The sequence below is a fragment of the Bombina bombina genome, chromosome 7 (assembly GCF_027579735.1).
Source record: "Bombina bombina isolate aBomBom1 chromosome 7, aBomBom1.pri, whole genome shotgun sequence".
NCBI classification, from domain to species: Eukaryota; Metazoa; Chordata; class Amphibia; order Anura; family Bombinatoridae; genus Bombina; species Bombina bombina.
Window position 1 is genome coordinate 641,921,068 of NC_069505.1, and position 22,975 is coordinate 641,944,042.

Sequence of the window (22,975 nt, forward strand, 5' to 3'; positions counted from 1 at the left end):
ACAAGCAAGTAACTAATCTTGGTAATTGTAGCAGAGAGGCAGTAGGATCTGTAATATCTTTTGGGTAGGCAGAGACAAGCAAATAACTACTCTTGGTAATTGTAGCAGAGAGGTAGTAGGATCTGTAATATCTTTTGGGTAGGCAGAGACAAGCAAATAACTACTCTTGGTAATTGTAGCAGAGAGATAGGCACACACACCTCTTCAGAGCATGAGATATGGTTACTTTGTGAGCCTTTGGCTACATTAGGGTTGCTTAGTCACTAAAAGTGTGCACACCGTGCTATGGAATGTATAGTATTATCTACAGTAACGTACAACATGACAGCCTCATGCCATTCAGGACCTATGGGAACCTCTTCAGAGCATGAGATATGGTTACTTTGTGAGCCTTTGGCTACATTAGGGTTAGGTTAGTCACTAATAGTGCGCACACCGTGCTATGGAATGTATAGTATTATCTACAGTAACGTACAACATGACAGCCTCATGCTATTCAGGACCTACAATCACCTCTTCATAGCATGAGATATGGTTACATTAGGGTTGGGTTAGTCACTAATAGTGTACACTGTGCTATGGAATGTATAGTATTATCTACAGTAACGTACAACATGACAGCCTCACGCCATTCAGGACCTATAATCACCTCTTCAGAGCATGAGATATGATTACTTTGTGAGCCTTTGGCTACTTTAGGGTTGGGTTAGTCACTAATAGTGCGCTCACTGTGCTATGGAATGTATAGTATTATCTACAGTAACGTACAACATGACAGCCTCATGCCATTCAGGACCTATGGGAACCTCTTCAGAGCATGAGATACGGTTACTTTGTGAGCCTTTGGCTACGTTAGGGTTGGGTTAGTCACTAATAGTGCGCACACTGTGCTATGGAATGTATAGTATTATCTACAGTAACGTACAACATGACAGCCTCATGCCATTCAGGACCTATGGGAACCTCTTCAGAGCATGAGATATGATTACTTTGTGAGCCTTTGGCTACATTAGGGTTGGGTTAGTCACTAATAGTGGGCACACTGTGCTATGGAATGTATAGTATTATCTACAGTAACGTACAACATGACAGCCTCATGCCATTCAGGACCTATGGGAACCTCTTCAGAGCATGAGATATGGTTACTTTGTGAGCGGTTGGGTTAGTCACTAATAGTGTGCACACCGTGCTATGGAATGTATAGCATTATCTACAGTAACGTACAACATGACAGCCTCATGCCATTCAGGACCTATGGAAACCTCTTCAGAGCATGAGATATGGTTACTTTGTGAGCCTTTGGCTACATTAGGGTTGGGTTAGTAACTAATAGTGCGCACACCATGCTATGGAATGTATAGTATTATCTACAGCAGTGATTTGCAAGCTTTTTTTTGCCGTGGCACACTTTTTTACATAAAAAAAATCCTGTGGCACACCACCATCCCAAAATTTTACAAAATCACACATTGTAGCCTAATACAGGATATATATATATATATATATATATATATATATATACATACACACACACATATACACATACACACAATATACTGTGCTGTCATGCCATGCCTCCTACAAACTATACATGACATATTGACATTCATTCACAAACAATCATAATGATCGTCAGTCTGCCGCGGCACACCTGAGGATCTCTCACGGCACACTAGTGTGCCACGGCACACTGGTTGAAAAACACTGATCTACAGTAACGTACAACATGACAGCCTCATGCCATTCAGGACCTATGGGAACCTCTTCAGAGCATGAGATATGGTTACTTTGTGAGCCTTTGGCTACATTAGGGTTGGGTTAGTCACTAATAGAGCGCACACCGTGCTATGGAATGTATAGTATTATCTACAGTAACGTACAACATGACAGCCTCATGCCATTCAGGACCTATAATCACCTCTTCAGAGCATGAGATATGGTTACTTTGTGAGCCTTTGGCTACATTAGGGTTGGGTTAGTCACTAATAGTGTGCACACTGTGCTATGGAATGTATAGTATTATCTACAGTAACGTACAACATGACAGCCTCATGCCATTCAGGACCTATAATCACCTCTTCAGAGCATGAGATATGGTTACTTTGTGAGCCTTTGGCTACATTAGGGTTGGGTTAGTCACTAATAGAGCGCACACCGTGCTATGGAATGTATAGTATTATCTACAGTAACGTACAACATGATAGCCTCATGCCATTCAGGACCTATGGGAACCTCTTCAGAGCATGAGATATGGTTACTTTGAGAGCCTTTGGCTACATTAGGGTTGGGTTAGTCACTAATAGAGCGCACACCGTGCTATGGAATGTATAGTATTATCTACAGTAACGTACAACATGACAGCCTCACGCCATTCAGGACCTATAATCACCTCTTCAGAGCATGAGATATGGTTACTTTGTGAGCCTTTGGCTACATTAGGGTTGCTTAGTCACTAAAAGTGTGCACACCGTGCTATGGAATGTATAGTATTATCTACAGTAACGTACAACATGACAGCCTCATGCCATTCAGGACCTATGGGAACCTCTTCAGAGCATGAGATATGGTTACTTTGTGAGCCTTTGGCTACATTAGGGTTAGGTTAGTCACTAATAGTGCGCACACCGTGCTATGGAATGTATAGTATTATCTACAGTAACGTACAACATGACAGCCTCATGCTATTCAGGACCTATAATCACCTCTTCAGAGCATGAGATATGGTTACATTAGGGTTGGGTTAGTCACTAATAGTGCGCACACCTTGCTATGGAATGTATTGTATTATCTACAGTAACGTACAATATGACAGCCTCATGCCATTCAGGACTTATGGGAACTTCTTCAGAGCATGAGATATGGTTACTTTGTGAGCCTTTGGCTACGTTAGGGTTGGGTTAGTCACTAATAGTGTACACTGTGCTATGGAATGTATAGTATTATCTACAGTAACGTACAACATGACAGCCTCACGCCATTCAGGACCTATAATCACCTCTTCAGAGCATGAGATATGATTACTTTGTGAGCCTTTGGCTACTTTAGGGTTGGGTTAGTCACTAATAGTGGGCACACTGTGCTATGGAATGTATAGTATTATCTAAAGTAACGTACAACATGACAGCCTCATGCCATTCAGGACCTATGGGAACCTCTTCAGAGCATGACATATGGTTACTTTGTGAGCCTTTGGCTACGTTAGGGTTGGTTAGTCACTAATAGTGTGCACACCGTGCTATGGAATGTATAGTATTATCTACAGTAACGTACAACATGACAGCCTCATGCCATTCAGGACCTATGGGAACCTCTTCAGAGCATGAGATATGGTTACTTTGTGAGCGGTTGGGTTAGTCACTAATAGTGTGCACACCGTGCTATGGAATGTATAGTATTATCTACAGTAACGTACAACATGACAGCCTTATGCCATTCAGGACCTATGGGAACTTCTTGAGAGCATGAGATATGGTTACTTTGTGAGCCTTTGGCTACTTTAGGGTTGGGTTAGTCACTAATAGTGGGCACACTGTGCTATGGAATGTATAGTATTATCTACAGTAACGTACAACATGACAGCCTTATGCCATTCAGGACCTATGGGAACCTCTTCAGAGCATGAGATATGGTTACTTTGTGAGCCTTTGGCTACATTAGGGTTGGGTTAGTCACTAATAGTGTGTACACCGTGCTATGGAATGTATAGTATTATCTACAGTAACGTACAACATGACAGCCTCATGCCATTCAGGACCTATGGGAACCTCTTCAGAGCATCAGATATGGTTACTTTGTGAGCCTTTGGCTACATTAGGGTTAGGTTAGTCACTAATAGTGCGCACACCGTGCTATGGAATGTATAGTATTATCTACAGTAACGTACAACATGACAGCCTCATGCCATTCAGGACCTATGGGAACCTCTTCAGAGCATGACATATGGTTACTTTGTGAGCCTTTGGCTACGTTAGGGTTGGTTAGTCACTAATAGTGTGCACACCGTGCTATGGAATGTATAGTATTATCTACAGTAACGTACAACATGAAAGCCTCATGCCATTCAGGACCTATGGGAACCTCTTCAGAGCATGAGATAGTGTTACTTTGTGAGCGGTTGGGTTAGTCACTAATAGTGTGCACACCGTGCTATGGAATGTATAGTATTATCTACAGTAACGTACAACATGACAGCCTCATGCCATTCAGGACCTATGGGAACCTCTTCAGAGCATCAGATATGGTTACTTTGTGAGCCTTTGGCTACATTAGGGTTGGGTTAGTCACTAATAGTGTGCACACCGTGCTATGGAATGTATAGTATTATCTACAGTAACGTACAACATGACAGCCTCATGCCATTCAGAACCTATGGGAACCTCTTCAGAGCATGAGATATGGTTACTTTGTGAGCCTTTGGCTACATTAGGGTTGGGTTAGTCACTAATAGTGTGCACACCGTGCTATGGAATGTATAGTATTATCTACAGTAACGTACAACATGACAGCCTCACGCCATTCAGGACCTATAATCACCTCTTCAGAGCATGAGATATGATTACTTTGTGAGCCTTTGGCTACTTTAGGGTTGGGTTAGTCACTAATAGTGGGCACACTGTGCTATGGAATGTATAGTATTATCTACAGTAACGTACAACATGACAGCCTCATGCCATTCAGGACCTATGGGAACCTCTTCAGAGCATGACATATGGTTACTTTGTGAGCCTTTGGCTACGTTAGGGTTGGTTAGTCACTAATAGTGTGCACACCGTGCTATGGAATGTATAGTATTATCTACAGTAACGTACAACATGACAGCCTCATGCCATTCAGGACCTATGGGAACCTCTTCAGAGCATGAGATATGGTTACTTTGTGAGCGGTTGGGTTAGTCACTAATAGTGTGCACACCGTGCTATGGAATGTATAGCATTATCAACAGTAACGTTTAACATGACAGCCTCATGCCATTCAGGACCTATGGAAACCTCTTCAGAGCATGAGATATGGTTACTTTGTGAGCCTTTGGCTACATTAGGGTTGGGTTAGTCACTAATAGTGTGCACACCGTGCTATGGAATGTATAGTATTATCTACAGTAACGTACAACATGACAGCCTTATGCCATTCAGGACCTATGGGAACCTCTTCAGAGCATGAGATATGGTTACTTTGTGAGCCTTTGGCTACATTAGGGTTGGGTTAGTCACTAATAGTGTGTACACCGTGCTATGGAATGTATAGTATTATCTACAGTAACGTACAACATGACAGCCTCATGCCATTCAGGACCTATGGGAACCTCTTCAGAGCATCAGATATGGTTACTTTGTGAGCCTTTGGCTACATTAGGGTTAGGTTAGTCACTAATAGTGCGCACACCGTGCTATGGAATGTATAGTATTATCTACAGTAACGTACAACATGACAGCCTCATGCCATTCAGGACCTATGGGAACCTCTTCAGAGCATGAGATATGGTTACTTTGTGAGCCTTTGGCTACGTTAGGGTTGGTTAGTCACTAATAGTGTGCACACCGTGCTATGGAATGTATAGTATTATCTACAGTAACGTACAACATGAAAGCCTCATGCCATTCAGGACCTATGGGAACCTCTTCAGAGCATGAGATAGTGTTACTTTGTGAGCGGTTGGATTAGTCACTAATAGTGTGCACACCGTGCTATGGAATGTATAGTATTATCTACAGTAACGTACAACATGACAGCCTCATGCCATTCAGGACCTATGGGAACCTCTTCAGAGCATCAGATATGGTTACTTTGTGAGCCTTTGGCTACATTAGGGTTGGGTTAGTCACTAATAGTGTGCACACCGTGCTATGGAATGTATAGTATTATCTACAGTAACGTACAACATGACAGCCTTATGCCATTCAGGACCTATGGGAACTTCTTGAGAGCATGAGATATGGTTACTTTGTGAGCCTTTGGCTACTTTAGGGTTGGGTTAGTCACTAATAGTGCGCACACCGTGCTATGGAATGTATAGTATTATCTACAGTAACGTACAACATGACAGCCCCATGCCATTCAGGACCTATAATCACCTCTTCAGAGCATGAGATATGGTTACTTTGTGAGCCTTTGGCTACGTTAGGGTTGGGTTAGTCACTAATAGTGCGCACACCGTGCTATGGAATGTATAGTATTATCTACAGTAACGTACAACATGACAGCCCCATGCCATTCAGGACCTATAATCACCTCTTCAGAGCATGAGATATGGTTACTTTGTGAGCCTTTGGCTACATTAGGGTTGGGTTAGTCACTAATAGTGTGCACACCGTGCAATGGAATGTATAGTATTATCTACAGTAACGTACAACATGACAGCCTCATGCCATTCAGGACCTATGGGAACCTCTTCAGAGCATAAGATATGATTACTTTGTGAGCCTTTGGCTACATTAGGGTTGGGTTAGTCACTAATAGTGGGCACACTGTGCTATGGAATGTATAGTATTATCTACAGTAACGTACAACATGACAGCCTCATGCCATTCAGGACCTATGGGAACCTCTTCAGAGCATGAGATATGGTTACTTTGTGAGCCTTTGGCTACATTAGGGTTGGGTTAGTCACTAATAGTGTGTACACCGTGCTATGGAATGTATAGTATTATCTACAGTAACGTACAACATGACAGCCTTATGCCATTCAGGACCTATGGGAACCTCTTCAGAGCATGACATATGGTTACTTTGTGAGCCTTTGGCTACGTTAGGGTTGGGTTAGTCACTAATAGTGCGCACACTGTGCTATGGAATGTATAGTATTATCTACAGTAACGTACAACATGACAGCCTCATGCCATTCAGGACCTATGGGAACCTCTTCAGAGCATAAGATATGATTACTTTGTGAGCCTTTGGCTACATTAGGGTTGGGTTAGTCACTAATAGTGGGCACACTGTGCTATGGAATGTATAGTATTATCTACAGTAACGTACAACATGACAGCCTCATGCCATTCAGGACCTATGGGAACCTCTTCAGAGCATGAGATATGGTTACTTTGTGAGCCTTTGGCTACATTAGGGTTGGGTTAGTCACTAATAGTGTGTACACCGTGCTATGGAATGTATAGTATTATCTACAGTAACGTACAACATGACAGCCTCATGCCATTCAGGACCTATGGGAACCTCTTCAGAGCATCAGATATGGTTACTTTGTGAGCCTTTGGCTACATTAGGGTTAGGTTAGTCACTAATAGTGCGCACACCGTGCTATGGAATGTATAGTATTATCTACAGTAACATACAACATGACAGCCTCATGCCATTCAGGACCTATGGGAACCTCTTCAGAGCATGACATATGGTTACTTTGTGAGCCTTTGGCTACGTTAGGGTTGGTTAGTCACTAATAGTGTGCACACCGTGCTATGGAATGTATAGTATCTACAGTAACGTACAACATGAAAGCCTCATGCCATTCAGGACCTATGGGAACCTCTTCAGAGCATGAGATAGTGTTACTTTGTGAGCAGTTGGGTTAGTCACTAATAGTGTGCACACTGTGCTATGGAATGTATAGTATTATCTACAGCAGTGATTTTTAACCTTTTTTTTGCCGTGGCACACTTTTTTACATTAAAAAATCCTGTGGCACACCACCATCCCAAAATTTTAAAAAAAATCACACATTGTAGCCTAATACAGCATATATATATACACATACACATAAACACACACATACTGTATGTATTGTGCTGTTATGCCATGCCTCCTACAAACTACCCCTGCACTGGGAGTAAAAAACAAGCAAAGTTTAAAAAATATGTCACACTGTTGTCAGTCTGCCGTGGCACTCCTGAGGATCTCTCACGGCACACTAGTGTGCCACGGCACACTGGTTGAAAAACACTGATCTACAGTAACGTACAACATGACAGCCTCATGCCATTCAGGACCTATGGGAACCTCTTCAGAGCATCAGATATGGTTACTTTGTGAGCCTTTGGCTACATTAGGGTTGGGTTAGTCACTAACAGTGCGCACACCGTGCTATAGAATGTATAGTATTATCTTCAGTAACGTACAACATGACAGCCTCATGCCATTCAGGACCTATGGAAACCTCTTCAGAGCATGAGATATGGTTACTTTGTGAGCCTTTGGCTACGTTAGGGTTGGGTTAGTCACTAATAGTGCGCACACTGTGCTATGGAATGTATAGTATTATCTACAGTAACGTACAACATGACAGCCTCATGCCATTCAGGACCTATGGGAACCTCTTCAGAGCATGAGATATGGTTACTTTGTGAGCCTTTGGCTACATTAGGGTTGGGTTAGTCACTAATAGTGTGCACACCGTGCTATGGAATGCATTGTGTCAGCTGACATTTGTATTGCTCTCAAGTTAGTTTATCACGATGCTTTCTGTCATGTTAAACAGATCACCAATTTATTTTAACCTGCAGAATCCTAGCATACCAGTCACAGGTCACATATCTATAGGGCTCTAATTAGCATACTAAATAAGTGCCCCTCTTAGACAAGAAATTCTTACCCAAAGACCTTAGTGTGCAGTAATTCTCCATCATCACTTCCTTATACAGTGCCTTCTGCGCCATAGACAGGTAGCACCACTCCAACTCAGAGAAGTAAATGGCGACATCATCAAACTCCATGTTTGCCTTAAAATAATGCAACAGCCCCTGATGGGGTGCAGCTCAGGTTTTCTCTAACCAACGGCCCCTAATATGTAGAAAAGAAAACACAATTTACCGTTATATTAAGTAAAGTGCGTCAATGCCATACGTCTCCAGTCAACACAAGATACAGTATACAGAGTTAGCACACAAACAGCGATGACAGTATCTAGAGTATGGGGACCGGCACACACCGAGTAATTACAGTATACAGAGTACAAGTCCGGGCACACACAGAGCAATTACAGCATACAATTTGCAGGGCACACACACACTGATTTACAGTATACAGACTACAGGGCACACACACTGATTTACAGTATACAGACTACACACACATTACAGTGTATGCAATACAGTATATACGTTACAGGGCACACACAGATTACAGTATACAGACTAAAGGGCACACACACACACCGATTACATACAGTATACAGACTACACACACATTACAGTATAGGTAATACAGTATACAGACTAGAGCACACACACCGATTACATACAGTATACAGACTACAGAACACACACATATTACAGTATAAACGTTACAGGGCACTATGTGATTCAGTATACAGACTACAGGGCGCAAACACACACACTGATTACAGTATACAGACTGCAGGGCACACACACACACACACACACTGATTACAGTATACAGATTACATACAGTATACAGACTACACACACATTACAGTGTATGCAATACAGTATATACGTTACAGGGCACACACAGATTACAGTATACAGACTAAAGGGCACACACACACACACCGATTACATACAGTATACAGACTACACACACATTACAGTATAGGTAATACAGTATACAGACTAGAGAACACACACTGATTACATACAGTATACAGACTACACACACTGATTACAGTATACAGACTACACACACTGATTACAGTATACAGACTACACACACATTACAGTATAGGTAATACAGTATACAGACTAGAGAACACACACTGATTACATACAGTATACAGACTACACACACTGATTACATACAGTATACAGACTACACACACTGATTACATACAGTATACAGACTACACACACATTACAGTATAGGTAATACAATATACAGACTAGAGAACACACACTGATTACATACAGTATACAGACTACACACACTGATTACAGTATACAGACTACACACACACATTACAGAATACAGACTACACACACATTACAGTATAGGTAATACAATATACAGACTAGAGAACACACACTGATTACATACAGTATACAGACTACACACACTGATTACAGTATACAGACTACACACACACACATTACAGTATACAGACTACACACACACATTACAGTATACAGACTACACACACATTACAGTATAGGTAATACAGTATACAGACTAGAGAACACACACTGATTACATACAGTATACAGACTAGAGAACACACACTGATTACATACAGTATACAGACTACACACACTGATTACATACAGTATACAGACTACACACACTGATTACATACAGTATACAGACTACACACACTGATTACAGTATACAGACTACACACACATTACAGTATAGGTAATACAATATACAGACTAGAGAACACACACTGATTACATACAGTATACAGAATACACACACTGATTACAGTATACAGACTACACACACACATTACAGTATACAGACTACACACACATTACAGTATACAGACTACAGAACACACATTACAGTATACAGACTACACACACTGATTACAGTATACAGACTACACACACATTACAGTATAGGTAATACAGTTTACAGACTAGAGAACACACACTGATTACATACAGTATACAGACTACACACACATTACAGTATAGGTAATACAGTTTACAGACTAGAGAACACACACTGATTACATACAGTATACAGACTACACACACTGATTACATACAGTATACAGACTACACACACTGATTACAGTATACAGACTACACACACTGATTACATACAGTATACAGACTACACACACTGATTACAGTATACAGACTACACACACTGATTACATACAGTATACAGACTACACACACATTACAGTATACAGACTACACACACTGATTACAGTATACAGACTACACACACATTACAGTATAGGTAATACAGTATACAGACTACACACACTGATTACATACAGTATACAGACTACACACACTGATTACAGTATACAGACTACACACACTGATTACAAACAGTATACAGACTACACACACATTACAGTATAGGTAATACAGTATACAGACTACACACACTGATTACATACAGTATACAGACTACACACACTGATTACAGTATACAGACTACACACACATTACAGTATAGGTAATACAATATACAGACTAGAGAACACACACTGATTACATACAGTATACAGACTACACACACATTACAGTATACAGACTACACACACATTACAGTATAGGTAATACAATATACAGACTAGAGAACACACACTGATTACATACAGTATACAGACTACACACACTGATTACATACAGTATACAGACTACACACACTGATTACATACAGTATACAGACTACACACACATTACAGTATAGGTAATACAATATACAGACTACAGAACACACACTGATTACATACAGTATACAGACTACACACACATTACAGTATACAGACTACACACACATTACAGTATATGTAATACAGTATACAGACTAGAGAACACACACTGATTACATACAGTATACAGACTACACACACATTACAGTATACAGACTACACACACATTACAGTATATGTAATACAGTATACAGACTAGAGAACACACACTGATTACATACAGTATACAGACTACACACACATTACAGTATACAGACTACACACACTGATTACATACAGTATACAGACTACACACACATTACAGTATAGGTAATACAGTATACAGACTAGAGCACACACACTGATTACATACAGTATACAGACTACACACACTGATTACAGTATACAGACTACACACACATTACAGTATAGGTAATACAATATACAGACTAGAGAACACACACTGATTACATACAGTATACAGACTACACACACTGATTACATACAGTATACAGACTACACACACTGATTACATACAGTATACAGACTACACACACATTACAGTATAGGTAATACAGTATACAGACTAGAGAACACACACTGATTACATACAGTATACAGACTACACACACTGATTACATACAGTATACAGACTACACACACATTACAGTATAGGTAATACAGTATACAGACTAGAGAACACACACTGATTACATACAGTATACAGACTACACACACTGATTACATACAGTATACAGACTACACACACTGATTACATACAGTATACAGACTACACACACTGATTACATACAGTATACAGACTACACACACTGATTACAGTATACAGACTACACACACATTACAGTATAGGTAATACAATATACAGACTAGAGAACACACACTGATTACATACAGTATACAGACTACACACACACTGATTACATACAGTATACAGACTACACACACTGATTACATACAGTATACAGACTACACACACATTACAGTATAGGTAATACAGTATACAGACTAGAGAACACACACTGATTACATACAGTATACAGACTACACACACTGATTACATACAGTATACAGACTACACACACATTACAGTATAGGTAATACAGTATACAGACTAGAGAACACACACTGATTACATACAGTATACAGACTACACACACTGATTACATACAGTATACAGACTGCACACACATTACAGTATAGGTAATACAATATACAGACTAGAGAACACACACTGATTACATACAGTATACAGACTACACACACTGATTACATACAGTATACAGACTACACACACTGATTACAGTATACAGACTACACCCACATTACAGTATAGGTAATACAATATACAGACTAGAGAACACACACTGATTACATACAGTATACAGACTACACACACATTACAGTATAGGTAATACAGTATACAGACTAGAGAACACACACTGATTACATACAGTATACAGACTACACACACATTACAGTATAGGTAATACAGTATACAGACTAGAGAACACACACTGATTACATACAGTATACAGATTACACACACATTACAGTATACAGGGCACACACACTGATTACAGTATACACACACACACACACATTACAGTATAGGTAATACAGTATACAGACTAAAGAACACACACTGATTACATACAGTATACAGACTACACACACATTACAGTATAGGTAATACAATATACAGACTAGAGAACACACACTGATTACATACAGTATACAGACTACAGAACACACATTACAGTATACAGACTACAGAACACACATTACAGTATAGGTAATACAGTATACAGACTAGAGAACACACACTGATTACATACAGTATACAGACTACACACACATTACAGTATACAGACTACACACACTGATTACAGTATACAGACTACACACACATTACAGTATACAGACTACACACACATTACAGTATAGGTAATACAGTATACAGACTACAGAACACACACTGATTACATACAGTATACAGACTACACACACTGATTACATACAGTATACAGACTACACACACATTACAGTATAGGTAATACAGTATACAGACTAGAGAACACACACTGATTACATACAGTATACAGACTACACACACATTACAGTATAGGTAATACAATATACAGACTAGAGAACACACACTGATTACATACAGTATACATACTACACACACTGATTACAGTATACAGACTACACACACATTACAGTATACAGACTACAGAACACACATTACAGTATACAGACTACACACACATTACAGTATACAGACTACACACACATTACAGTATAGGTAATACAGTATACAGACTAGAGAACACACACTGATTACATACAGTATACAGACTACAGAACACACATTACAGTATAGGTAATACAGTATACAGACTAGAGCACACACACTGATTACAGTATCCAGACTACACACACTGATTACAGTATACAGACTACACACACTGATTACAGTATACAGACTACACACACATTACAGTATAGGTAATACAGTATACAGACTACACACACATTACAGTATACAGACTACACACACTGATTACAGTATAGGTAATACAATATACAGACTAGAGAACACACACTGATTACATACAGTATACAGACTACACACACATTACAGTATAGGTAATACAGTATACAGACTAGAGAACACACACTGATTACATACAGTATACAGACTACACACACATTACAGTATACAGACTACACACACATTACAGTATAGGTAATACAGTATACAGACTAGAGAACACACACTGATTACATACAGTATACAGACTACACACACTGATTACATACAGTATACAGACTACACACACATTACAGTATAAACGTTACAGGGCACTATGTGATTCAGTATACAGACTACAGGGCGCAAACACACACACTCATTACAGTATACAGATTGCATACAGTATACAGACTACACACAAATTACAGTATACAGACTACAGAACACACACAACACACACTGATTACAGTATACAGACTACAGGGCACACACATTGATTACAGTCTACAGACTATACAGACTACAGGGCACACACACTGATTACAGTATACAGACTACACACACATTACAGTATACAGACTACAGGGCCCACATACTGATTACATACAGTATACAGAACACACACACACACACATTACAGTATACAGACTACACACACATTAAAGTACATGTAATACAGTATACACGTTACAGAGCGCACACACAATGATTACAGTATACAGACTACAGGGCACACACTGATTACAGTATACAGACTACACACACATTACAGTATACAGACTACAGGGCCCACATACTGATTACATACAGTATACAGAACACACACACATTACAGTATACAGACTACACACACACATTACAGTATACAGACTACAGGGCACACATTACAGTATACAGACTACAGGGCACACATTACAGTATACAGACTACAGGGCACACACACTGATTACAGTATACAGACTACAGGGCACACACACTGATTACAGTATACAGACTACAGGGCACACACACCGATTACAGTATACAGACTACACACACTGATTACAGTAAACAGACTACACACACATTACAGTATAGGTAATACAATATACAGACTAGAGAACACACACTGATTACATACAGTATACAGACTACAGAACACACACACTACAGTATACAGACTACACACACATTACAGTATAGTTAATACAGTATACAGACTACCCACACATTACAGTATACAGGCCACACACACACACATTACAGTATACAGACTCTACACACGGATTACAGTATACAGACTAAACACACACACACACACATTACAGTATAGGTAATACAGTATACAGACTAGAGAACACACACTGATTACATACAGTATACAGACTACACACACTGATTACAGTATACAGACTACACACACACATTACAGTATACAGACTACACACACACATTACAGTATACAGACTACACACACTGATTACAGTATACAGACTACACACACATTACAGTATATGTAATACAATATACAGACTAGAGAACACACACTGATTACATACAGTATACAGACTAGAGAACACACACACATTACAGTATACAGACTACACACACTGATTACAGTATACAGACTACACACACATTACAGTATAGGTAATACAGTATACAGACTAGAGAACACACACTGATTACATACAGTATACAGACTACACACACTGATTACAGTATACAGACTACACACACATTACAGTATATGTAATACAATATACAGACTACAGAACACACACTGATTACATACAGTATACAGACTACACACACTGATTACAGTATACAGACTACACACTGATTACAGTATACAGACTACACACACATTACAGTATACAGACTACACACACATTACAGTATAGGTAATACAGTATACAGACTAGAGAACACACACTGATTACATACAGTATACAGACTACACACACATTACAGTATACAGACTACACACACATTACAGTATACAGACTACACACACATTACAGTATACAGACTACACACACTGATTACATACAGTATACAGACTACACACACTGATTACATACAGTATACAGACTACACACACTGATTACATACAGTATACAGACTACACACTGATTACAGTATACAGACTACACACACATTACAGTATAGGTAATACAGTTTACAGACTAGAGAACACACACTGATTACATACAGTATACAGACTACACACACTGATTACATACAGTATACAGACTACACACACTGATTACATTACAGTATACAGACTACACACACTGATTACATACAGTATACAGACTACACACACACTACAGTATAGGTAATACAGTATACAGACTAGAGAACACACACTGATTACATACAGTATACAGACTACACACACATTACAGTATACAGACTACACACACATTACAGTATAGGTAATACAGTATACAGACTAGAGAACACACACTGATTACATACAGTATACAGACTACACACACTGATTACATACAGTATACAGACTACACACACTGATTACATACAGTATACAGACTACACACACTGATTACATACAGTATACAGACTACACACACACTACAGTATAGGTAATACAGTATACAGACTAGAGAACACACACTGATTACATACAGTATACAGACTACACACACTGATTACATACAGTATACAGACTACACACACTGATTACAGTATATGTAATACAATATACAGACTAGAGAACACACACTGATTACATACAGTATACAGACTACAGAACACACATTACAGTATACAGACTACACACACTGATTACAGTATACAGACTACACACACATTACAGTATAGGTAATACAGTATACAGACTAGAGAACACACACTGATTACATACAGTATACAGACTACACACACTGATTACAGTATACAGACTACACACACTGATTACAGTATACAGACTACACACACATTACAGTATACAGACTACACACACATTACAGTATACAGACTACACACACATTACAGTATAGGTAATACAATATACAGACTAGAGAACACACACTGATTACATACAGTATACAGACTACACACACTGATTACAGTATACAGACTACACACACTGATTACAGTATACAGACTACACACACTGATTACAGTATACAGACTACACACACATTACAGTATAGGTAATACAGTATACAGACTAGAGAACACACACTGATTACATACAGTATACAGACTACACACACATTACAGTATAGGTAATACAGTATACAGACTACAGAACACACACTGATTACATACAGTATACAGACTACACACACTGATTACAGTATACAGACTACACACACATTACAGTATACAGACTACACACACTGATTACAGTATACAGACTACACACACATTACAGTATAGGTAATACAGTATACAGACTAGAGAACACACACTGATTACATACAGTATACAGACTACACACACTGATTACAGTATACAGACTACACACACACATTACAGTATATGTAATACAATATACAGACTAGAGAACACACACTGATTACATACAGTATACAGACTACACACACTGATTACATACAGTATACAGACTACACACACTGATTACATACAGTATACAGACTACACACACTGATTACATACAGTATACAGACTACACACACTGATTACATACAGTATACAGACTACACACACTGATTACATACAGTATACAGACTACACACACATTACAGTATACAGACTACACACACTGATTACAGTATACAGACTACACACACTGATTACAGTATACAGACTACACACACATTACAGTATATGTAATACAATATACAGACTAGAGAACACACACTGATTACATACAGTATACAGACTACACACACATTACAGTATACAGACTACACACACATTACAGTATAGGTAATACAATATACAGACTACACACACTGATTACATACAGTATACAGACTACACACACTGATTACAGTATACAGACTACACACACTGATTACAGTATACAGACTACACACACATTACAGTATACAGACTACACACACATTACAGTATATGTAATACAATATACAGACTAGAGAACACACACTGATTACATACAGTATACAGACTACACACACATTACAGTATATGTAATACAATATACAGACTAGAGAACACACACTGATTACATACAGTATACAGACTACACACATATTACAGTATATGTAATACAATATACAGACTACAGAACACACACTGATTACATACAGTATACAGACTAGAGAACACACACTGATTACATACAGTATACAGACTACACACACATTACAGTATAGGTAATACAATATACAGACTAGAGAACACACACTGATTACATACAGTATACAGACTACACACACATTACAGTATACAGACTACACACACTGATTACAGTATACAGACTACACACACTGATTACAGTATAGGTAATACAGTATACAGACTACAGAACACACACTGATTACATACAGTATACAGACTACACACACTGATTACATACAGTATACAGACTACACACACATTACAGTATAGGTAATACAGTATACAGACTAGAGAACACACACTGATTACATACAGTATACAGACTACAGAACACACATTACAGTATACAGACTACACACACATTACAGTATAGGTAATACAGTATACAAACTACACACACTGATTACAGTATACAGACTACACACACATTACAGTATAGGTAATACAGTATACAGACTAGAGAACACACACTGATTACATACAGTATACAGACTACACACACATTACAGTATACAGACTACACACACATTACAGTATAGGTAATACAGTATACAGACTAGAGAACACACACTGATTACATACAGTATACAGACTACACACACTGATTACAGTATACAGACTACACACACATTACAGTATATGTAATACAGTATACAGACTAGAGAACACACACTGATTACATACAGTATACAGACTACACACACATTACAGTATAGGTAATACAATATACAGACTAGAGAACACACACTGATTACATACAGTATACAGACTACACACATATTACAGTATATGTAATACAATATACAGACTACAGAACACACACTGATTACATACAGTATACAGACTAGAGAACACACACTGATTACATACAGTATACAGACTACACACACATTACAGTATATGTAATACAATATACAGACTAGAGAACACACACTGATTACATACAGTATACAGACTACACACACTGATTACATACAGTATACAGACTACACACACTGATTACAGTATACAGACTACACACACTGATTACATACAGTATACAGACTAGAGAACACACACTGATTACATACAGTATACAGACTACACACACTGATTACAGTATACAGACTACACACACTGATTACATTACAGTATACAGACTACACACACATTACAGTATATGTAATACAGTATACAGACTAGAGAACACACACTGATTACATACAGTATACAGACTACACACACTGATTACAGTATACAGACTACACACACTGATTACATACAGTATACAGACTACACACACATTATAGTATACAGACTACACACACTGATTACAGTATACAGACTACACACACATTACAGTATATGTAATACAATATACAGACTACAGAACACACACTGATTACATACAGTATACAGACTACAGAACACACATTACAGTATACAGACTACACACACTGATTACAGTATAATGACTACACACACATTACAGTATAGGTAATACAGTATACAGACTAGAGAACACACACTGATTACATACAGTATACAGACTACACACACTGATTACAGTATACAGACTACACACACATTACAGTATAGGTAATACAGTATACAGACTAGAGAACACACACTGATTACATACAGTATACAGACTACACACACATTACAGTATAGGTAATACAATATACAGACTAGAGAACACACACTGATTACATACAGTATACAGACTACACACACTGATTACATACAGTATACAGACTACACACACATTACAGTATAGGTAATACAGTATACAGACTAGAGAACACACACTGATTACATACAGTATACAGACTACAGGGCACACACTGATTACAGTATACAGACTACACACACTGATTACAGTATACAGACTACACACACATTACAGTATAGGTAATACAATATACAGACTAGAGAACACACACTGATTACATACAGTATACAGACTACAGAACACACATTACAGTATACAGACTACACACACTGATTACAGTATACAGACTACACACACTGATTACATACAATATACAGACTACACACACTGATTACATACAGTATACAGACTACACACACATTACAGTATAGGTAATACAATATACAGACTAGAGAACACACACTGATTACATACAGTATACAGACTACACACACTGATTACATACAGTATACAGACTACACACACATTACAGTATATGTAATACAGTATACAGACTACACACACTGATTACATACAGTATACAGACTACACACACATTACAGTATAGGTAATACAGTATACAGACTAGAGAACACACACTGATTACATACAGTATACAGACTACACACACTGATTACAGTATACAGACTACACACACATTACAGTATAGGTAATACAGTATACAGACTAGAGAACACACACTGATTACATACAGTATACAGACTACACACACTGATTACAGTATACAGACTACACACACTGATTACATACAGTATACAGACTACACACACATTACAGTATAGGTAATACAGTTTACAGACTAGAGAACACACACTGATTACATACAGTATACAGACTACACACACTGATTACAGTATACAGACTACACACACTGATTACAGTATACAGACTACACACACTGATTACAGTATACAGACTACACCCACATTACAGTATAGGTAATACAGTATACAGACTAGAGAACACACACTGATTACATACAGTATACAGACAACACACACTGATTACATACAGTATACAGACTACACACACATTACAGTATAGGTAATACAATATACAGACTAGAGAACACACACTGATTACATACAGTATACAGACTACACACACTGATTACATACAGTATACAGACTACACACACTGATTACATACAGTATACAGACTACACACACTGATTACAGTATACAGACTACACACACATTACAGTATATGTAATACAATATACAGACTAGAGAACACACACTGATTACATACAGTATACAGACTACACACACATTACAGTATACAGACTACAGAACACACATTACAGTATACAGACTACACACACTGATTACATACAGTATACAGACTACACACACATTACAGTATATGTAATACAGTATACAGACTACACACACTGATTACACACAGTATACAGACTAGAGAACACACATTACAGTATACAGACTACACACACTGATTACAGTATACAGACAACACACACTGATTACAGTATAGGTAATACAGTATACAGACTAGAGAACACACACTGATTACATACAGTATACAGACTACACACACATTACAGTATAGGTAATACAGTATACAGACTAGAGAACACACACTGATTACATACAGTATACAGACTACACACACTGATTACAGTATACAGACTACACACACATTACAGTATAGGTAATACAGTATACAGACTAGAGAACACACACTGATTACATACAGTATACAGACTACACACACTGATTACAGTATACAGACTACACACACATTACAGTATACAGACTACACACACATTACAGTATACAGACTACACACACATTACAGTATACAGACTACACACACATTACAGTATAGGTAATACAGTATACAGACTAGAGAACACACACTGATTACATACAGTATACAGACTACACACACATTACAGTATACAGACTACACACACTGATTACAGTATACAGACTACACACACATTACAGTATACAGACTACACACACATTACAGTATACAGACTACACACACATTACAGTATAGGTAATACAGTATACAGACTAGAGAACACACACTGATTACATACAGTATACAGACTACACACACATTACAGTATAGGTAATACAGTATACAGACTAGAGAACACACACTGATTACATACAGTATACAGACTACACACACTGATTACAGTATACAGACTACACACACATTACAGTATAGGTAATACAGTATACAGACTAGAGAACACACACTGATTACATACAGTATACAGACTACACACACTGATTACATACAGTATACAGACTACACACACTGATTACATACAGTATACAGACTACACACACTGATTACATACAGTATACAGACTACACACACTGATTACAGTATACAGACTACACACACTGATTACAGTATACAGACTACACACACATTACAGTATAGGTAATACAGTATACAGACTAGAGAACACACACTGATTACATACAGTATACAGACTACACACACTGATTACAGTATACAGACTACACCCACATTACAGTATATGTAATACAGTATACAGACAAGAGAACACACACTGATTACATACAGTATACAGACTACACACACTGATTACATACAGTATACAGACTACACACACTGATTACAGTATACAGACTACACACACATTACAGTATAGGTAATACAGTATACAGACTAGAGAACACACACTGATTACATACAGTATACAGACTACACACACTGATTACATACAGTATACAGACTACACACACTGATTACAGTATACAGACTACACACACATTACAGTATAGGTAATACAGTATACAGACTAGAGAACACACACTGATTACATACAGTATACAGACTACACACACTGATTACATACAGTATACAGACTACACACACTGATTACAGTATACAGACTACAGAACACACATTACAGTATACAGACTACACACACTGATTACATACAGTATACAGACTACACACACTGATTACAGTATACAGACTACACACACATTACAGTATACAGACTACACACACTGATTACATACAGTATACAGACTACACACACTGATTACAGTATACAGACTACACACACATTACAGTATAGGTAATACAGTATACAGACTAAAGAACACACACTGATTACATACAGTATACAGAC

General features: G+C 38.1%; 1 protein-coding gene across 1 annotated transcript in view; it reads right to left on the reverse strand.

The window, feature by feature from the left end:
- The window catches only part of LOC128635694 (oocyte zinc finger protein XlCOF6.1), a 120,100-nt gene extending 111,349 nt beyond the window's left edge, over positions 1–8,751 (reverse strand). The window contains exon 1 of the mRNA XM_053688821.1: positions 8,543–8,751. Coding sequence (XP_053544796.1) covers positions 8,543–8,663 — 121 coding nt within the window. The 5' untranslated portion in view covers positions 8,664–8,751. The remainder of the gene's footprint in view (positions 1–8,542) is intronic.
- Between the last annotated feature and the right edge of the window lie 14,224 nt (positions 8,752–22,975).